The sequence below is a fragment of the Saprolegnia parasitica genome (assembly GCF_000151545.1).
Source record: "Saprolegnia parasitica CBS 223.65 unplaced genomic scaffold supercont2.2, whole genome shotgun sequence".
NCBI classification, from domain to species: domain Eukaryota; phylum Oomycota; class Saprolegniomycetes; order Saprolegniales; family Saprolegniaceae; genus Saprolegnia; species Saprolegnia parasitica.
In genome coordinates, this window is record NW_012156396.1 from 396925 (window position 1) to 414888 (window position 17964).

Below are 17964 nucleotides of genomic sequence, written 5' to 3' on the forward strand. Positions count from 1 at the left end.
CCACACGGTACATGAAGTCGGCGTATCTTGGCAGGATGTGCTCGGGTTGGCGGTACTCGACTGCTGCATTTACCATGGCCGGCGTGGCATAGTGGTCGTCGGGGAGCTGCAGATATCTCGTAGGAAGGAGGCACTGGGCCGCGACGTCGTGTCGGCGTCGACAAGCGTGGCGAGTCGTAGCCGTAGCCAGCGGCATCACCGTGCCGGCAAAGCACATGCGCCACGCGGGCGGGCCCGGCGAGGGTGCGTTGGCCTGTGGCGGCGCAGGAGCGAGACAGTCGGTCGCTCGGGGGCATAATCCAGAGCACGCCCCTCACTCGGACTTGAATCGACTTTTGCCCTAGAGAAGGCATGAAAGGTGTCCACTCCCACCAAAGCGCCCGTACCGCTACGACGACTCGATCGGCGAAGCTGAGTTTCCTCGACGGGGATGCTACTAGTACGAGCAGAGCTGAAGTCGTTCTCTAGACAGCGGCATTGTTTCACTGTTATGCACCGAGACCAATACACTTACGATCTTGTCCTCGTTTCCGCTTTGCCATGCGCTCAACGCGACTAGTCATCGCAACAACGACCTCTTGAGCAAATGCACCAACATGCATCGGTTGCGACGTCTAAAAATATACCACATCGAGCGTAAGGATGTAAAAAGTACCGCTGGGACGCAGATTCGAACCCGCGCTCATTAGCTGACGCCACGGCATCGGCAGTGCTGTCCCACTAAGCCACATGCTCGCTTATTCGTGAGTAAAGCCGTTTGCCAACGATCCACCTGCGCTACTAACGTCGCACAATAAAATACTCTTCTCGGTGGTTTTGGCCGTATTTTTATTCACGGCGAGACGCCGCTCAGTGCATACTCAGTTCAATATAAAAATCTGTCGCATTTCGCCAAAAACGGTTTTTGAAATGGGCGATTATCGCCCAAAAACCTTCGTCGCGGGAGGGTTAACAACGAACTATGTAGGCACCATCGTTCCTGACGGACGATACCTGTTTTACGCGGGAGGAAAAGTGGGCTCCAACCTCAGGTCGTAGCTGTTTTCCCTGTGGCACGGTCTCGGTCCAACGAGCCGTTCGGAAGCTTTTGTACAAACGACCGCGCTCGCAAACCAGTGCTGTGTCTCAGAGCTGTCGTTCCAGATGCTCCGCATCATCAGGATGTGCGGCCATCAGCGCTACGCAAAGACCAGATGCGGTCCTTTCTTTGTAATATGTCACGCGCCGTTCGATCGACCCCATTTCGCGGTATCCACCGAGTCCGCAAGCAATCTGCTTGGATCGACGACATCAGAACATGCGACGCCTACCACTGTAGGGACGCATAGCGTACACACTACGCGCAGAATGCATTACCGCAGCACCCGGTACGTCACGGAACGCGTTTCGGCCAAAACAGCTTGTCGCGTCTGAGGCAGGTCTACTCGCCAACACGCACAACAGTGTTGGGCATGGTCACATTTGCTTTTACTAGCTACGACCCATGAAGCCGATTCTTGTTTTGCTCGCGCTGCTCCCTCTTGCGACGATGGCCAAGACGGTGCCGGACTGGCAAGTGTGCAACTCGACCACGGACACGTGTGCGTCCAAGGGCTGGGTCTGCTGCGTCGCCGCCGACACTCCCCACTCGAAAACCAAAACGTGTCGCTCGGGTGCCTCGCAGTGCCTCTCGTCAGTCCCCAAGTCGTTTGCGGGTGCCAACAGCTACTTCCTCCACACGCTCGTCGATAGCGACCGGCGCGAGGTCCTCGACAAGCTCAAGGCAAGCGGCTTCAAGACCGTGCGTATCTTCCTCTCGCGGACCGGCGCCAACACCAAAGGCGCCAAGAACGTCGGCGTCAACGACGTCGAGAACCCCGTCGGCCAGTACGACGACTCGATCCTCTCGCTCGTGGACAAGCTCATTCGCGACTGCTACGACCGCAACATGAAGCTTATCATTGCGTTCCACGACCGCTGGTCGCTCGGGTGCTGGGACACGGACGCGTATGTGACCAAGTACAACCTGCCGACGACGACGAGTTGCCAGCAGCACGCCAACATCGCCAACGACTTTTACACGCGCGGCGACGCCCAGGCCGACTTTGACAACCGCATCCAGCACATCTTGGCGCACCGCAACCCGTACCTCAACAACCGTCCGTGGAGCGAGCTCTCGGAGGCCATTTTGGGGTTCGAGCCGCAGAACGAGTCGCAAGGCGGTCTCGAGAGCGGCATTACGATGCCCAACCCGCAGTGGCTCTGCAACCGCGCCAAGACGATCCGGAACGCCGTGTCCAACCGCAAGATCCTCGTCATGTCGGGCGGCGGCACCAACTACGGCGTGTCGCAGCTCTCCGAGTACTTTCGCTGCCCGGCGCTCGACGTGGTCGCGATCCACTCGTACGAAGGCGCGAACGCCGACAAGCTCAAGGCTGCCGTGCAGCTCGCCAACGTGCACAAGAAGCGCGTCCTCTTTGAAGAGTTTGGCGCCTCGGGAAGCAACAAGGCCAGCGGCCTCGCGGCGTACACGGCCGCGGCCAACGCGGCGGGCGTGCCGTGGATGGTGTGGCAGGTGCTCAAGCCGAGCAACCACGGCGACTTTGAAACGTGGACGGACGAGAAGGACGCGTGGGCCGCGCTCACGAATGCGGCGCGCCAATCGAACGCGCGCAAGGGGGCGTGGTCGTGGCCCGAACTCAACAAGTAGGATGACTACGGATGGATCTTTGACACGTGTCCGAGTATGAAGATTGAAATCGGATCGCTAACAGTGCACCAAGTAAACTCGCAGAATGCTTTGTTGAGGGCGCTGCCACGTCACATGTGGTCACACCGACATCTTGGAGATTGGATCCAATCATATTCTTCCTATTCCGAATACGTTCGCTGTAATCCGTATGGACCCACTCAATAATAGTTGGAGCTTCGTGCGTGTTCCGGCGAAACACCAAACTCCAGTGGTCAAAATGGTTGATTGGCGATCCTGCGCGTTCGCGTCCCTTCGCTACTTCTTGTGGCTTCATATTCCACCAATCAGAGCGCGTTATGGCACCAATAGAATTTTTTGATTGCGCACCAAGTTGCCGTTTGGGGAGCTTGAACCGGTGATCTCGTAGTTTCCAACAAGCATCCACGGACCATGCAAGCGCTGCTCTGGGACATGGACGGCGTCCTCGCCGAGGTCTCGCGCTCGTACCGCGCCGCGATCCTTCAGACAGCGGCGGCCTTTGGTGCGACCATCACGGACGCCGACGTCGAGGCGGCCAAGCTCGCAGGCGACGCTAACAACGACTGGGTCCTCACACACCGTCTCGTGCACACCACGTTGCCATCGAGCACGGTGACACTCGCCGAGATTACGGCCAAGTTTGAAGAGATCTACCAGGGCACGGCGACAACGCCGGGTCTCTGCAGCCTCGAGACGCTCATCACCACCAAAGGTCTCCTCCTCGAGCTCCACCGGCGACTGCCCAAGGGCATGGCCATCGTCACCGGACGCCCGCGCAAGGACTGCGACAAGTTTCTACGCGACCACGCGTACGTGACTATTCTATATCTTTCGACTGTATGTGCTCACGATGGTGTGTCCTAGCCTCGAGGCCCTCTTTCCTGTTCGCGTCTGTATGGAAGACTGCCCGCCCAAGCCGTCGCCGGCGCCGATCCTTCTCGCGTTGCAGCAAATGAACGTGGCGGCGTGCGAAGCAACCATGCTCGGGGATACCGTCGACGACATTACCGCTGCGGTGCGCGCCTCGGTCCTTGCCTACGGCGTGCTTACGCCGGGGGCCTACGCAACCTCGGTCCTCACGCACACTGCGGCACCCATTACGAACAAGCTTTTGGCCGTCGGCGCCAAGAAGGTGCTTCGTCCGGGCTGCGACGAGCTTCTCGACGAAATCCCGCTTCAGGCCGCGCGGACCTTCTCGGCGCACCGCATTGGCACGATCCGCCGACAAACGAAGGAGACGTCGATCGATGTCGTGCTCAACCTCGACGGCAACGGGTCGTCCAACATTAGCACTGGCATTGGCTTCCTCGACCACATGCTGGACGCGGTCGCCAAGCATGGCCGCTTCAACCTCGAGCTCACGTGCAAGGGCGACACGTGGATCGATGACCACCATACCGCCGAAGACTGCGGCCTCGCGCTCGGAGAGGCCCTCGACAGCGCGCTCGGCCCGCGCCAGGACATCGCCCGCTTTGGGTCGGCGCTCGTTCCGCTCGACGAGGCACTGGCCCGCGTCATTGTCGACATTTCCAGCCGCGGCTGCAGTGCCGTCGCACTCGATTTGCGCCGACCGAGCATCGGGACGCTCTCGACCGAAATGATTTCGCATTTCTTCGTGTCGTTTGCCAGCGCCGCGCGCCTTACGTTGCACGTGGACGTGATCAAGGGCGAGAACGACCACCACAAGGCCGAAGCCGCCTTCAAAGCCTTTGCCCGCGCCTTGCGACAGGCCGTCGCCTTTGACCCGACCGCCGGGGTGCCCAGTACAAAAGGCATGCTCGCCTAGTTTATATTTCACACGAGTTGTACGCGACCTCAACGACTATTGTTTTAGACCCTCGAAATGGTCGGTTTGTCCTTGGCAGACAATGTGTTCTTGCTCGCTACAGTGCTAATATCAAGGATATTTATGGCCTTGCTAATATGTACAAGTCGAAACACCTCATATTGCTTTAAAGCCGACACGCAGCAATCGCTGGACGCTTACATACCACTACACGTACCAAGGGAAACAATGATTTCCATTGATACGTACTAGTACACATGCCGGTGGCATTTCGATAGGACTGACAAAAATGAACATATAAACATATATAAACATATTTAATGATGGAAATTGAAGATCTTGACGGTGGTGTCGGCCGACCCCGAGATGATCTTGGTCGCGTCTGCTTGGAGCGCAAAGACGGCCGACGAGTGGCCTTGTACGGACGTGACGGGCGCTGCAAATTGGCGAACGTCCCAGCATTTGATGGTCATATCGTACGAGCCCGAGACGACCGTATGATCGCCGATCTGCTCAACACACATGACAGCCCCCGAGTGGCCGTGCAGCGTGTGCGTGCAGGAGCTGTCCCGTCGGTCCCATAGCTTGACGGTCGCGTCCGAGCCTCCCGAGAGCACGGTCGTGGCATCGGCCTACGTTCTTATGTCGCAACGCCCTGTGTCAGGGTATTAGCGACGTACTTTGATTCCGTTGACTTGGTTGCCGCGGACGTGGCCGGTGAACGTCTGTGTGCACTGACCCGACTCGACGTCGTAGACTTGGATGCCGTGGCTGCGACAGCCGGCGACGATGGCGTTCGTTTGTGGTTCCCACTATCCCCATTCAGTATCAATATTGTATCCAGCCGATCACGACGGTCGGCACCTTGAGGCAGTAGATCGGGTTGGCTGGGACGTCCAAAAGCGTTCGGAGGAGCTCGCCCGAGTCGGCGTCCCATAGATTGATACACGAGTCCCAGCTGCCGCTGGCGATCTTGCCAGCGTGCATGTCCAGGCTGCTCACCCAACCGGTATGGGCGCGAAGCGTGCGCACGCAGCTTCCCGTCTATCTCACGTGGCGACCTCTCTCTGAATCAGTCGTACATACCTGGAGGTTCCAGAGCTTGACGGTTTTGTCGTACGAGCCGCTCACCAGCGTGTGGTTGCCATACATGTGGAGAGCCCAGACGGGACCGCCGTGGCCGTAAAACGAGTGCAGCTTGTGCACCGTTCGCGTCTGCGCAAGCGATTCACTCTCACTTGACGGTTGACATATTTGGCTCGTACCTGGCGGTGATGTTGCTGCGCCAGCATGGAAGGGGGTAAAGCACTGACGCGGTCGAGGCCCGTTGGATCTACATTCTCCATGCTGAGCTGAGAGACAGATGATCGAATAGAGGGCACCTGTATCGGCATTGCTTCGGGACGCCGCAAGCGACCACAGCATGAGGCTTCCATCGTCCGAACCCGAAATCTACTTGGCATTGAGGTGTGTCGCTGCACGCGTCAAATCACGTACGAGCTGCATGTCGTCGAACTGGAGGCACGTCACGGTACCGGTGTGCCCACAGAGCGTTGTGATGACGGCTTTTCCAAGGCGCCAGTTTCTGTCGAGAAGGTATCTGTCGCGGTACAGATCGAGCCACGCGTGGTCCGAGGTTTGGTTCTCAAGGGGCGGCGGCTGGGGTCGCAGCAGCGTCAACCATTGACGCCAGTAGAGCGCTTCCCAGACGCTGTCGACCATGATCAAGGTAAACCACGACCGTTGTACGGCTGCAGCAGCGCACAAGCTCGCGCTGTCGAGGTAGCCAAAGATGCGGTGGGCCACGTCGTCGATGAGCCATATCGACTGGTGCTGCGACGGGAGATCGTGCCTACGCACCCAGTGGCCTCTACGGTCTCGAGATTCCTTGACCATATAATACGCACTGCTGCAACCGCGCTGTGGCTTCCTCGAGGTGCTTTCGACAGCGCGCAAAACTGATGTCCTTGGCTCGCAAGACGCACTGCCCATGGCGATGTCACAAGCGTGCCACGTAGAGGTCGGAGCAGGTACCTCGAGATGGCTCACTTTATCCTGCAACACCTTTTGGTTGGCCTCGAGCGTCTGCGCCTTGTGCACCATGGACGCTTTGAGGCTACGTCAGTCTCAGTTGGCATCGATGGCCTTTGAAAATGTACAATACCTCTTGTAGATGTGCTCGATCTGCTCGGCTTTCACGTTCAAGTCTTCCTTCATGACGGAGATAACGCCGCGGTAGAGCTCAACCTCTTGGAGCAGGTGGTCGTTCTCGCGGCGCAAGTCCCCATCGCTGCCTGCACTGGCCATGATGCAGCTCGAAGGACAATGCAGTTGCGCAGGTTTCGCTCTCGAATTTGTGTGCTGGGTGACTCCGATTGGTTGGATCGCAAGGACGACCGTTTCATTGGCTGAAATATACGGTGGCCACATACGCCGCCACGTCAGCACACGTGGCAAGACGGACAACTCTGTTTGCCTCCGCTTCGCTCGAGCCAGAAACAAGTGAATGGTACAATGGCGTGGACCGAATACGGTGATTTCTTCCTTAGTCCTGGTGAACCTTCTTCGCCAACCAACCCAACGGTCTATCAAACCGAGATAGAAGTCAGATCAACAGCATTCGAAACGAGACGTACGCGTCTAGCTTCCACAGCGCTGGCACCTTGGGAAACACAATGTAGGCTTCATAGTCGACGCTGAGTAACGAGCCATCGCCAAAGCGGCCAATCGGCTCGCGCGCCGGCACGCGCTCAAAGTTGTGGCCGCCGTGATTATTGAGCCACGAAAACCCGCTTGGTGGCAGTCGAAACACCTAAAGCGCAATTTGTCCTTGGGTGGCATGTTCAAAGCGCTGCGTACCTCGGTGACTTGATAGATCGTCGACGGCTTGGGCGGCCGCGGAGCCTCATCGACGGGCGCTGCAATGATGTTGGCTTCGTGCGACAGAACTGCAAGCACTGCCTGCGTGAGCGCGGCAACCTGCGACGTGTCGGCCGCAAGCCCGCTCTCGTAAATGAGCCCGACGCCTCCGCTGGCACCGACAAACTCGTCCGAGAGCGCGACCTTTCCCGCCAGCTTGTGTTGCGCGTCATGCAAAATGGTATCGCACGGGAACCACCTACCGTCATATATATCGACTAAGATCATAGCGTTGGCATATAGCACGAGTGTACTACCGGCAAACGTCATAGTGCACCGGCGAGAGCGAGCCCGCGAGCTTGAAGAAGGGCTCGGACGGCTTGTTGGTCGCATGCAAATCAAGCATGAGGTCGCTACTCTACGCACGCTTAGCGCAAACATGTCATGCAGCACGGGGCATACGCGCAGGTACGGCGCAAGTTCGCGAGCGCGCGTCTCTTCGTACAGGAAGGGCCCACGTGGGGCCGACGTCTCGACGTCCAGCGTGAAACAGCGGTTCAGATCGGCATGTGGCGTGCTGCCGCGGGCGCCAACCTCGATGGCCTTGGGGTTGCCCAGTATCAGCGTCAACGAGCCCGCAATCAACGGCGGACAGCGCTCTTTCAGCTGCTCGATCACGCGCACGCCGCTGAGCTCGTTGCCATGCACACCTAGCACCTTGCTTAGACAGACAGCGCGCGATAATGTGCTAGAGAGATACTATTACCTCCAAGAATAGTCACATGCTTGCCGACGCGCCGCGCCTTTGTCTGCCAAATGCAATGGCCGACTTCGACGAACGAAGCGACAGCCATCGTCGTCCCCTTCGACGCTAAATCCGAGATTGCGATTGCCCTTTCAGACCAAAAAAGGGTATCTCAATGCACTTTATAGACGTTTTCGGGTCATAACATGGGCATGTCGCTGCAGCTGCCATCGTCCGATGCGGCATCGTCGACGATAGGGACGCTGGACAATGGAAGATCATCTGCTGGAAACAACGGCGAGCTCAGCATGCGAACGACGGGGGCGCGCGACCGCTGGGCCAAAATGTCGGCAGCTGATGGACGCCGACGACGCTTGGGCGCTGCTGCCAACGGGGTGGGCTGCGGGACGCGCCTCGGCCGCACCAACGTCTGTGTCGGGCCCTCGCTAGGCGCTAGAATTGGCACGGGTGTTATCACTACTGGCGGTGGTGGAAGTGGCGTCGGTGGTTCAATCGTGACCCCTGCAGCAGGCTCGGGTAGCACGGGCACTGGAGGTAAGCTCATCGTATTTTCGCCGGTCGCATCGAGCGTGGCTTCCACGCGTGGCGTACCTACGCCTTCCCTCGAGGCCGTTTTTGGAGGCACCGGGCTCGGCTTCAAGGTTGGTAACGTGCTTGGCAAAAGCATCCGTGTAGGAAGGTCGGGCGGAGGCAGAAGCAGTACTTGGCCGCGCGCGATCGAGTCGGGTAGAATGCTAGTGACGACTGGTAGAGGTTGGAGTGCGTTGGCCATGTCTTGCAAGAGCCACGCCTCGGTTTGTGTGTCGGAGTCGATGATGTCGCCAAAGCAGTCACTACTGTCTTGACGTGGAAGGTCGACGAGGACGTCGTCGGGCTTTGGCACGACGCAGCAGTCGAAGGCCTCGACAAGCGCCACCATCGCAGATAGAAGCCGTGCGATTTCGCTCTCCACCAGCGCGCAATTGTTGGTCTTGGCTCCGCCTGCTTCGTTTGCGTCTTCTGAGATGGACGGCAACCGCTTAATACCAGAAGATGGTTCTTTGTCAGGCAGTAGCCCATCGACTGCGTCGGCGCTCATGTCGTGCTGATGCTGATTGATATACGGCTCGGGCTCTGTCAAAGCCGGGGGAACCAGTATCTCTGCATCGTTTATCGAAGGCGCCACGTCGTCTGGATTTGTTTGTTGCAGCGGATTGTCGCTGCACGGCGTTGGAACCTCCGGAGGCGGCTCGTTGGCGTGCTGCGCCGCGTCTTCCTCCGCGAGGCTTTTGATCCACGAGCCAAGGCGGTCGTCGTCAAGCTTGGGCTTGGTGTCGCCGCGAGGTTTCTTCTTCTTTCCAAAAGACTTTGATTTCTGGAGTTCGCGGGGACTGAGCAGCAGCGTCCGCAGCTCGATCATGGTACGCTTGAGAATCGCGATCCCAAGCAGCCCGAGCTACGCAGCACTTCACAATATTGCATCCTCGAGGCGCGGGCGTACGATGAGGCCGATCATGAGCGCGACCGCGGTAGTGATCCAGAGACTGTCAAGGTAAGAGACGAGGAAGAAGGTTGCGAGGAACTGGGTCATGGCCTACAGTCGACGCGACTTCACACACACACGTGTGTTGCTTCGGTCAAAGTACCAACGAGACGAGGAACACGGTAAGCGCGCAAAACATCACTGAGAGAATGATGAGAAAGAAGCTGTTGTAGAGGGCGTGGCATGCGACGCCTGCCTCACTCAAGCTCAGCTTGATGAGCTCGATCTTTTCGTCCAGCACATCGTTGGCGAGGTGCGTCAGCATCGCGAGCACATGGTTGTGCTCCTTCTTCGGGCTCGCTTTCGAGACGGCTCGAAGAAGACTGAAGAGGTCTTGGTGCTTGTCGTGCTCCTCCTACATCATCCCGTCATATCGCACCTTAGCAAGAACGAAGAAGCCTACGCTATGGCCCGCATGGACGGCGTTCTTGAGCACTTTGGCTGGGAGGTCGCCGCTCGGGTGGCTACCAAGGCGTCAGATCAACTTACATATTTCGTCGCAGCATGTACTCGTGGCTGAACATGTCGGCGAGCGTCTACAGCATGAACGAAGGACTTCCGCGTGATCACGGCGTGGAGCCGTGTACCTTGGCTTTTAGCAGAATGCCCTAGCATTGAATTTGTAAGACACGCATCACCACGGCACATGTACAGGTAGATCGGACGTTGTCGGCGCGTCAAGTAGCTACCACGCGGCGTCAATCTCGGCGTCCTTGTTTAAACGTACTCTGTTGAGCAGTGCGAGCTGTTGCATTGTCTCGACCGTCGGCGCTTGATGCGGTAATAGCCCGCGTAGCACCTCTTCCTTGAGTCCGAGGTGTTCCACAAGCGTCTAGAGCAACATCCTCTTGCTACATTTGATATCTGCATACTTTTACCTTGACGCGGTCGAGCTGTTGAGATGGCGGATGTCCCAGGAGCCCGTGTAGCTTGCGCTCGCACTCGGCAATGATCTCAGGTCCCTACATAGAACCGCTCTTTGGTCGCGTTAGCAGCACAAGACGACGGACCTGCTGCACAAGGAGATGCTTCTCAATCTCAAGTTCGCGCCAAATGTCCTGTTCCAGCCGCTTTTGAGTAGCATCCCATTTTTGATCCTTGTACCTCGATTGCAATGCGGGGCGCCAACGAGTCGGACGTGGCCGCCGGTAGAATCGACTTGATCGCGTCCAAAGGCACCCCTGCTGGTAGCCGCGAGGGTCCAACCTCGCTTGCTGCGTGGTGCCGAAGCGACGTGAGGCGGCCTGCATCCACCGGTAAGACGTGCTGGGCGGATGCTTTGGCTCGCTGGAGCGGACCCGCGACGGCCTCGATGAGCTCGGGGTTCAAAAGAATCGTGCGGTTGCTCGGGCTCCGCACGAACGGTGTCACCGACTTGATGGTCGACCACGCTTTCGCAAGCGACGTGCGGCGTGGCGGCGGCATGACTCCACCAATATTCCGAAACCGCTTAAAAAAGGCGTCATCGTTTTGTTACTCGAGTCGCTAGGCGTCCCATCGCGAGCGTTTCCGGCGCGGTCCTTCCTCGTCTGTGGGCTTGTCCGCAGCGTGCAAAATCGCCGGCACGGGCTTGGGGACGGTGGCCGACGCGGGCGTCGTCGCCGCCGGTGTCGTGCCCGGCGCCTCGTCGCGCGCTGGCCGAGGACTGTCTCTGGCGGCCCGGGCCGCCTCCCGCGCCGCCTCGCGCGCTGCATCGTGCTGGACCTTTAAGCGCTGGGCGGCCGCCATGGACTCGCGCACGCGCATGTCCGAGTCGCGTCGCTTGAGCATGGCTTCGTGGCGCCGCTTTTGTTCCCGCAGCCGGCGCTCGCTAAAGGTTTGAAACGCCAGCGCGGCTTTGGCGACCCGGCGCTCGACCGTCCAAATGTGCTTTTGCAGCGTAAATAGCGCTGCCGTGTCGCTGAGATCGAAGAAGGACCCGTAGTGCTTGGCGACCTATGCACGCGTCTCTGCACACAGCCAGTATACAAAGACGATATGTACCTTGAGCAGCGTCTCGTCCGTGAGCTGCTCGAGTTGGAGGCGCTCGGTCCACGCGGCGGCACGCGCATCCGTCGACGGCATCGCGTCCCACTCTTCAAGAAGCACTTGCTCGTCGTCCTTATCTTCGACGGCCTTGAGGCTCTTGCGGAGAAGGCTATAGTTAGGCGCGTCTCCGTACGCGAGCTCGGTCTCAAGGTACGTGGCAATCTTGAGCAGATGGCGAGCACCCGGCAGACCCTCCACGAGCTTCTCGGGATGCGTCTCCGAGTAGTACTCTTTGAGCTCGACGACGACTTCGCGGTTCTTCTTTTGCGCATCAAACGCCCACGGCAGCTCGCCGCGAATGAGGTCGAGCACAAGGTAGAACCATGAGATGAGGTCGTCACGCCGCCCGAGCTCCTCGCGCCGGTGCGCGCGGAGGGATGCGTACATGGACGTGCCGCGGAACTCGGCCTTCTCGCGCGCCGCAATGACAGCACCGTCCGGCGTCAGATGCTGCTTGGAGAGGCCAAAGTCGATGACAAAGTACTTTCTACAAGGCCATCGTCAGAGTCACTCAGTATAGAGAGAGCAGGCGGACTTGCTGGCAGCAGCGCCGTTTGAGAGCGCAAAGTTGGATGCCTTGATGTCGCGGTGGATGAAGCCAGCATTATGGAAGGACTCGAGGCAATCGAGCATTTGGATGCCCGCGGCGACGGCCTTCGAGAGCGGAACACCATGGGCCGCGTCGGGCGCGCCACGCAGTTTGGACATGTTGTCGCCAAGCAGCTCCATGATCAAGATAAAGTTGTCGCCGTGCTTGCCGTGGTGGTAGTACTTGCACACATACGGGCTGCGCTTCTGAAGCGCGACGAGTACTTGGCTCTCCCATTCGAGCACGGGCTTCATCTCGCTCGGCGCTTCGACCTTGACAGCGACCTTGAGCGCCGTGTTGGTGATGTCAAAGGCCGTAAAGATCTGGCTAAACGTGCCTTCGCCAATCTTCTCGAGCACCTTCCAGCGGCCCAAGAGTAGCTCGCCCGCCTAGACGCCATGTGAGCTCACGCCCATATGCAGGTACATGCAGATAGCCTGCATGGCCATGGAGCTGCCGCACCAAGAGGAGGTTCTTCTCTTCGTTCGTCTGCATGCTTGACCAAGGAATCGGGCCGAAGCGGAGCGCGAGGTCCGTGGGTGGCTCGGTTCACGCAATTAACAATAATAATACAATTCGACAGGTGTATAATATTATAATGGTTTCCAGAACAATGGCGAATTAACTGTATCGGATCCGCGAAATTAAAAACGAAATCTATTGTTTTTCGAACCTCCGCAACGCACTTGGACCCCGACCAGATAATGGCTGCCTTCAACCAATCATATTACGTTAAAGAAAGATCCTCGCATTGGATTCGCTCCTTCCAAATCTGCGTGTTTCTAGAATTTCTTGCGTGTGTAGCACAGAGCCCACGCAGCTCGCATTTCCGGCTGCTTTTCACACACCACGCTCCTCGCGCGGCCATGGCCTCTTCGCCGATCGCCAAGAAGCAGAAGCTGCGTACGCATGTCACGCCCAGGATCCCGATGACGGTAGAGATCTGCGATGGGCCCGAGGACGAGGCCATGCATCCGGACACGGTCCCGAAGCTCCGGGAGCTCGTCCGCAGCTGCCACGCGACCAACCAGCACCGCAGCGCGGTCTTTTTCGCCGGGAAGCTGGCGACGATGACACGAGACCCCGCCGACTGCATGCTTTTGGCGCAAAGCTACTACGCAACGGGCGACTTTCACGAAGCCATCCACTCGCTGCAAGGTCTTGTGGGGCAGCTGGACGCGGGCTCGCCGCGCGCCAAGCCATCGCGCTCGCCAGCCCACCGAACCATGTCGTTCTCGGACACGTCCATCTTGCATACGACCATGGACTATGACGAAGAGATCGTACTGCGCGCGTACCTGCTCTTGGGGCAATCGATGGTACGTGCAGCGCCATGTTGAACCCACGCGAGATACAGTGTCCAGGCTGCCGTCAAGCAGTGGGAAGACTGCCAAGAAATGCTCGAGGGCGTCCTCGGCGACGAAGAAACCACGATCTTGCGCAAGGCCGGAAGCCTCGCCTTTCCCGAGACGACGCAGATCAACGTCGTCGCCTCCATGTGCTGTCTCCGCGGCGAAGTGTGCGAAGCGCTCGAGAGTCGCGAGCGGGCAAGTTACTGGTACCGCCTCGCGCTGCAGTGCGACGTTCACTGCGCCGACGTACGACGAGGCCAACCTCTTCGATACTGATTCCGCACGGATAGGCGTTCACACACCTCGTTGAAAAGCACATGCTATCGTCGTCGCAGGAGCGCCGCATGCTTGATGCCCTCCACTTTCGCCTGCCCCATGATGCGTACCTCAAGGCGCTCTACACCGCGCAGCTGGGCCGAGTAACCGCATCGCACGCAAATCGAGAGAACTCAAAATGGCCTTAGTACGACCACGCGCCTGCGATCGCAGACAAGTTCCGTCCGTTGGAAGAGGTCTTTGGGCTCGCAGACAACGTTGACGTCGTACGTACAACATTGGTGGCTACACACCAATCTATCAATGTATCAATGTAGGTCGTCGCCAAGGCCGAAGCGTACTTTTACCAGCACAACACGGAGAAGGCCTACCAGCTCTGCAAATGGTTTCGTCCGTTCTATACTATTCTCCTCAGCCGAGGGTAGGGTCCGCGAGCGCGACCCGTTCCACTACCAGTGCATCGCCGTGTTCGTTGCGACGCTCGTGCAGCTCGAGCGCAAGAGCGAGCTCTTCCACTTTGCCCACCAAATGGTCGACTCCCCTAGTGTTTTGACGGACAAGAATGGATTCAACTTTCGTAGGTCGACATGTCGTGGTACACCGTTGGCTGCTACTACGTACTCGTCAAGAAATTCGACACAGCCCAACGCTACTTTCAGTACCCACACCTTTTTTCGTGTCCGATGTATAATCCCCTTTTAGCAAAGCCACGAACCTCGAGCCGCAGTTTGCGCCGGCGTGGATCGGGTTTGGCAACGTCTTTGCCATGCAGGTGGCGACGTGTGTCTTGTGCTTGGCTTGACATCTGGATAGGACGAGAGCGACCAAGCCATGTCGTCGTACCGCACGGCGACGCGCCTCCTGCTCGGGTGCCACGTGCCCCTGCTCTGCATTGGCATGGAGCACTATCGCACCAACAACCTTGCGCTGGCGTCCCATTTTGTGCACCAGGCGTGCGACGCGTGTCCGTCCGACCCGCTCGTGTACAACGAGCTCGGTGCGATTTGCTTTCGACAGCGCGAGTACAAGGACGCGGTTGGCCACTTTACAAAAGCCATTGCGCTCTGCCAACACTTTTCCCAGGTAGACCCGATATCATTGTCGTCACTGCGTGCAGAAGAGGATACGCAGACGCGCCTTGTCGCATGGGAAGCCACGTTCTTTAACCTCGCCCAAGCCTACCGCAAGCTCGAGTCTCGAATGCGCTCCATAGTCTACCGTTTGACATGGTTTGAATAGACAATACGACGCGGCGATTGCAAACTACGAGCGCGCACTGAGCTTGTGTCCGCGAAAAGCGTCGACGCACTTTGCACTTGGGTTTACGTACCACTTGGGCGGCCGCTTGGACGAAGCCATCCAGTGCTACCACACGGTCCACATTTTTCAACTACCAGATATATCTGGTACGATTGTAGGCCTTGAGTTATGACCCCGAAGACCCGATCGCGATTCAGACGCTTGACGATGCGCTCCAAGATTTGTTTGCAAGCGCCGACTTGAACCAACCGGCGCCAAACGACGTCAAAGAGACAAGCGCTTTGATCCAGGAGAACGACGTTAGCATTAGCATGGACATTTCAACCGAGAGTATGGACCTCTAACGACCCAAGCAGTTGGAGGATATCCTCGCCTCTCATTAGACTTTTCCCATTGGCGACGTCTCTGACTCTTTAGTTGACAAATACTCCGACGACAGCGGCGCTTGAAGAGTCCGTCGGTGGATGATGTGCTATCACGTACCAGTGCTGCCGCCAAGACGGACCGAATCTTCGGACGAGTAACATGCATTGGCCGCGGCGACGTACAGCGACGCGACTCTCGCCATCGACATGTCGTTGGCGCGTGCTGCACTCAACAAGAACGTGGCAAGGTCCAGTCTCGTGCCCTCTGTCAATGGGTGCTAGAGGAAGGTTGCGGCTCTACCGACACTGTGGATGGTTGCATTACTCTTAGAAACCGACGAGCGAGAAGAGCGCGATGAACGTGACGATGAACGTAATGCCGAGGAAGACAGTCGAGAACTCGAGGGAGCTGACGATCGGGAGGTCGAAGGGTGTCGCGGCGGCCTCGAGATTGCCGTAGACACGGCGGAAGAACTTGGTGCCAATGACTTGGAACCACGCGGGGATGATAAGGCCGAGAGCAAAGCCAAAGAAGCCCGCGAACGTAAAGATGGCGTCGAGCTTCTTGAAGAGCGTCGCGAGCACGAGCGGCGGGATGGCCGCAATGAGGCGCGAGAGGTTGCGCGCGCCGGAGGGGCCGAGCGGCGCCGTGATCGACTTGGGGAGCGACGTGAGGATGTTGCCGCCAACCGTGAGGCCGACCATGGGGAAGGTCGACGTGACGTTGACAACCGGGAACATGAGGATCACAATGTGCACGCACCAGCCAAACCACGTCGGGTTGCCGGACGGGCACTTGGACCAGCCGTTGCCGCAGCCCGTGTAGTCGCTCCACATGAGACTCGCGAGCGGGTTGACGTCATCGAAAGCAAGCGCGCCAAGCAGACCGAGGAGAAAGTAGCAGAGCGCCGAGACCGTCATCGCGATGAACGTGATGGCGCGCGACTTGCCCTTGACCGACTGCTCGAGCGGCTGGAGCGCGTCGGGCATGTTGTACTGGCAGTTAAGCGCGAGCAAGGTCGGGCCAAAGCCGGCGCTAAAGTTGTGCAAGTTGAATGCCCAGTGCTCACGCGAGGCAAGGCGCGTGGTGATGGCGTCCGCGCCGTCGACGCCGAGCTTGATCGTGATCGTCACGAGCATGAGCACAAAGGCGAGGATGCGGTAGACCGAGAGGAACTTTTGGATCGTCGCCTGGTCGCCGAGGTCCATGAGCACGAGCGTGATCGAGATGACGGAGAAGACCGCCATGAAGCCGTAGTAGGCCTCGAGGCAGCCACCCGACGCGTTGGCCGCGTACGCGTCGCAAAAGTCGCCAACGACGAACGTGTGGAAGATGGACGCCATGGACGAAGCGAAGATGCTCGCGTACGACCAGAGCGACCCGAGGCAGTAGAGGACGAGGACTGTCTGCACGATCGCATAGCCCGTGCGGCCAGCAAAGATTTCGCCAATCACGGAAAAGTCAATCTTGCGGTACGTGAGGCGGTTCTCGGGCTGGGCGTCCTTGGCTGTGGACATGACGCCTTCGGCGCGCGCCATGGCTTCGATGGTGTAGTTCATCGTGATGAGCGCGGCGATGAAGCCGAGGATGAGGAAGATGGACGTGAGGCCGATGCCAGCAACCGAGAAGGCGTACGGGAGGCCGAAGCAGCCCGTGCCGATCATGTAGTTGAGCGTCATGGCGACAGCGACAACGGGGCCGTACGTCTTGACGCCCATGGCCGACGCATCGAGAGGGTTGAGCGTCTGGCAGCTCGCGCCCTTGGTAAGCGGCGCTTCCATCGTCCTTCTGTGACTCGGGCGCAACTGTGTAAATGGGCTCCAGTTGCCATCGCCAGCTTCACCGACTCGGCAAAGTCCGACGCACGCGACGAGGTTTAAAACACCCAACCGTTTTTATTCCACGGCCACCAGAGTGGGCCAAAGAGCGCGGGCAGATGCGGCCATCGTGGGCCGACGCAGAAACCTGGCCGCGACAAACCCTGCCAGATTGATTCGCTGGGTAGCAAGCACCTTATCTTCGAAGGAGGTCCTTCTATGACCTAGCGATGATATAGAAAGGCTGTTGATACCCATTTTTCCGGTGCTCGTGACGTTGAACCCGCGTACGTAGATTTGTATGCTGCTAAAGAAGGGTCGCTGATGCATCCTTTGAATGCACGCGCTGGCTCACGCCCTTGTGTCGGTGCTGCAGCCATGCGAGGTACCCGTGCTACCTAGGGCGCGTGTTTTAAGCCTATCAAGCACGGGGCCTGGATATCGCACCTACGAGAGTCAAATACGAGGAAGAGGACCCACAAACGCAGCTTCAAGTCCCCTTCTGGGACGGCGCTGGATCCTGTGGCCACAAAAGCTCCGTGCAGCCTGCGATGAGCGATACATCTTTCGGTCGCATTGCATAGCAATAGCAGGAGGCTGGACACGCGACTTTCGACTCGGTGCAGCAGCAGC

General features: G+C 58.4%; 8 protein-coding genes across 8 annotated transcripts; 3 read left to right on the forward strand and 5 right to left on the reverse strand.

Moving 5' to 3' along the window:
- Positions 1 to 1483: 1483 nt before the first annotated feature.
- Positions 1484 to 2787, forward strand: SPRG_00690 (hypothetical protein; the record flags this gene model as incomplete). The annotated part of the gene is made up of 1 exon (XM_012338913.1): positions 1484 to 2787. The coding sequence occupies one exon, from the start codon at positions 1484 to 1486 to the stop codon at positions 2687 to 2689; it is 1206 nt and encodes a 401-aa protein (XP_012194303.1). The 3' UTR covers positions 2690 to 2787.
- A 274-nt stretch (positions 2788 to 3061) lies between these two features.
- Positions 3062 to 4496, forward strand: SPRG_00691 (imidazoleglycerol-phosphate dehydratase; the record flags this gene model as incomplete). Its single annotated transcript, XM_012338914.1, has 2 exons — positions 3062 to 3519; positions 3575 to 4496. Exons 1-2 carry the CDS (start codon positions 3122 to 3124, stop codon positions 4494 to 4496), a joined length of 1320 nt encoding a protein of 439 aa, XP_012194304.1. The 5' UTR covers positions 3062 to 3121.
- A 317-nt stretch (positions 4497 to 4813) lies between these two features.
- On the reverse strand, positions 4814 to 6803 carry SPRG_00692 (hypothetical protein; the record flags this gene model as incomplete). The annotated part of the gene is made up of 10 exons (XM_012338915.1): positions 4814 to 5128; positions 5177 to 5308; positions 5361 to 5540; positions 5583 to 5711; positions 5762 to 5829; positions 5879 to 5948; positions 5994 to 6348; positions 6404 to 6480; positions 6531 to 6612; positions 6661 to 6803. 10 exons carry the CDS (start codon positions 6801 to 6803, stop codon positions 4814 to 4816), a joined length of 1551 nt encoding a protein of 516 aa, XP_012194305.1.
- A 213-nt stretch (positions 6804 to 7016) lies between these two features.
- SPRG_00693 (hypothetical protein) lies at positions 7017 to 8209 on the reverse strand (the record flags this gene model as incomplete). The annotated part of the gene is made up of 6 exons (XM_012338916.1): positions 7017 to 7081; positions 7133 to 7308; positions 7356 to 7614; positions 7673 to 7773; positions 7818 to 8065; positions 8122 to 8209. The coding sequence occupies 6 exons, from the start codon at positions 8207 to 8209 to the stop codon at positions 7042 to 7044; spliced, it is 912 nt and encodes a 303-aa protein (XP_012194306.1). The 3' UTR covers positions 7017 to 7041.
- Positions 8210 to 9568: 1359 nt separating this feature from the next.
- Positions 9569 to 10167, reverse strand: SPRG_18929 (hypothetical protein; the record flags this gene model as incomplete). The annotated part of the gene is made up of 4 exons (XM_012339416.1): positions 9569 to 9694; positions 9747 to 9998; positions 10047 to 10107; positions 10133 to 10167. 4 exons carry the CDS (start codon positions 10165 to 10167, stop codon positions 9569 to 9571), a joined length of 474 nt encoding a protein of 157 aa, XP_012194806.1.
- A 934-nt stretch (positions 10168 to 11101) lies between these two features.
- Positions 11102 to 12823, reverse strand: SPRG_00694 (CK1/TTBK protein kinase). The gene is made up of 4 exons (XM_012338917.1): positions 12723 to 12823; positions 12207 to 12649; positions 11627 to 12158; positions 11102 to 11578 (listed from the first exon to the last, which is right to left on the reverse strand). The coding sequence occupies exons 1-4, from the start codon at positions 12753 to 12755 to the stop codon at positions 11129 to 11131; spliced, it is 1458 nt and encodes a 485-aa protein (XP_012194307.1). The 5' UTR covers positions 12756 to 12823; the 3' UTR covers positions 11102 to 11128.
- A 303-nt stretch (positions 12824 to 13126) lies between these two features.
- On the forward strand, positions 13127 to 15492 carry SPRG_00695 (hypothetical protein; the record flags this gene model as incomplete). Its single annotated transcript, XM_012338918.1, has 12 exons — positions 13127 to 13579; positions 13625 to 13858; positions 13903 to 14031; positions 14077 to 14154; positions 14206 to 14273; positions 14314 to 14434; positions 14470 to 14546; positions 14591 to 14660; positions 14702 to 14971; positions 15020 to 15081; positions 15128 to 15263; positions 15307 to 15492. The coding sequence occupies 12 exons, from the start codon at positions 13127 to 13129 to the stop codon at positions 15490 to 15492; spliced, it is 1884 nt and encodes a 627-aa protein (XP_012194308.1).
- A 242-nt stretch (positions 15493 to 15734) lies between these two features.
- On the reverse strand, positions 15735 to 17350 carry SPRG_00696 (hypothetical protein). Its single transcript, XM_012338919.1, has one exon. The coding sequence runs from the start codon at positions 17293 to 17295 to the stop codon at positions 15841 to 15843; it is 1455 nt and encodes a 484-aa protein (XP_012194309.1). The 5' UTR covers positions 17296 to 17350; the 3' UTR covers positions 15735 to 15840.
- Between the last annotated feature and the right edge of the window lie 614 nt (positions 17351 to 17964).

What these genes read in the sequence shown, in the direction of transcription:
- SPRG_00694 (XM_012338917.1), bottom strand. Translation starts at nt 12,755, where the DNA reads ATGCAGACGAACGAAGAGAAGAACCTCCTCTTG. An exon ending in AAGAGAAGAACCTCCTCTTG is followed by an intron (nt 12,650 to 12,722) that starts GTGCGGCAGCTC and finishes CATGGCGTCTAG; the next exon opens with GCGGGCGAGCTACTCTTGGG. An exon ending in CGGACGAGACGCTGCTCAAG is followed by an intron (nt 11,579 to 11,626) that starts GTACATATCGTC and finishes ACGCGTGCATAG; the next exon opens with GTCGCCAAGCACTACGGGTC.
- SPRG_00696 (XM_012338919.1), bottom strand. Translation starts at nt 17,295, where the DNA reads ATGGAAGCGCCGCTTACCAAGGGCGCGAGCTGCCAGACGCTCAACCCT.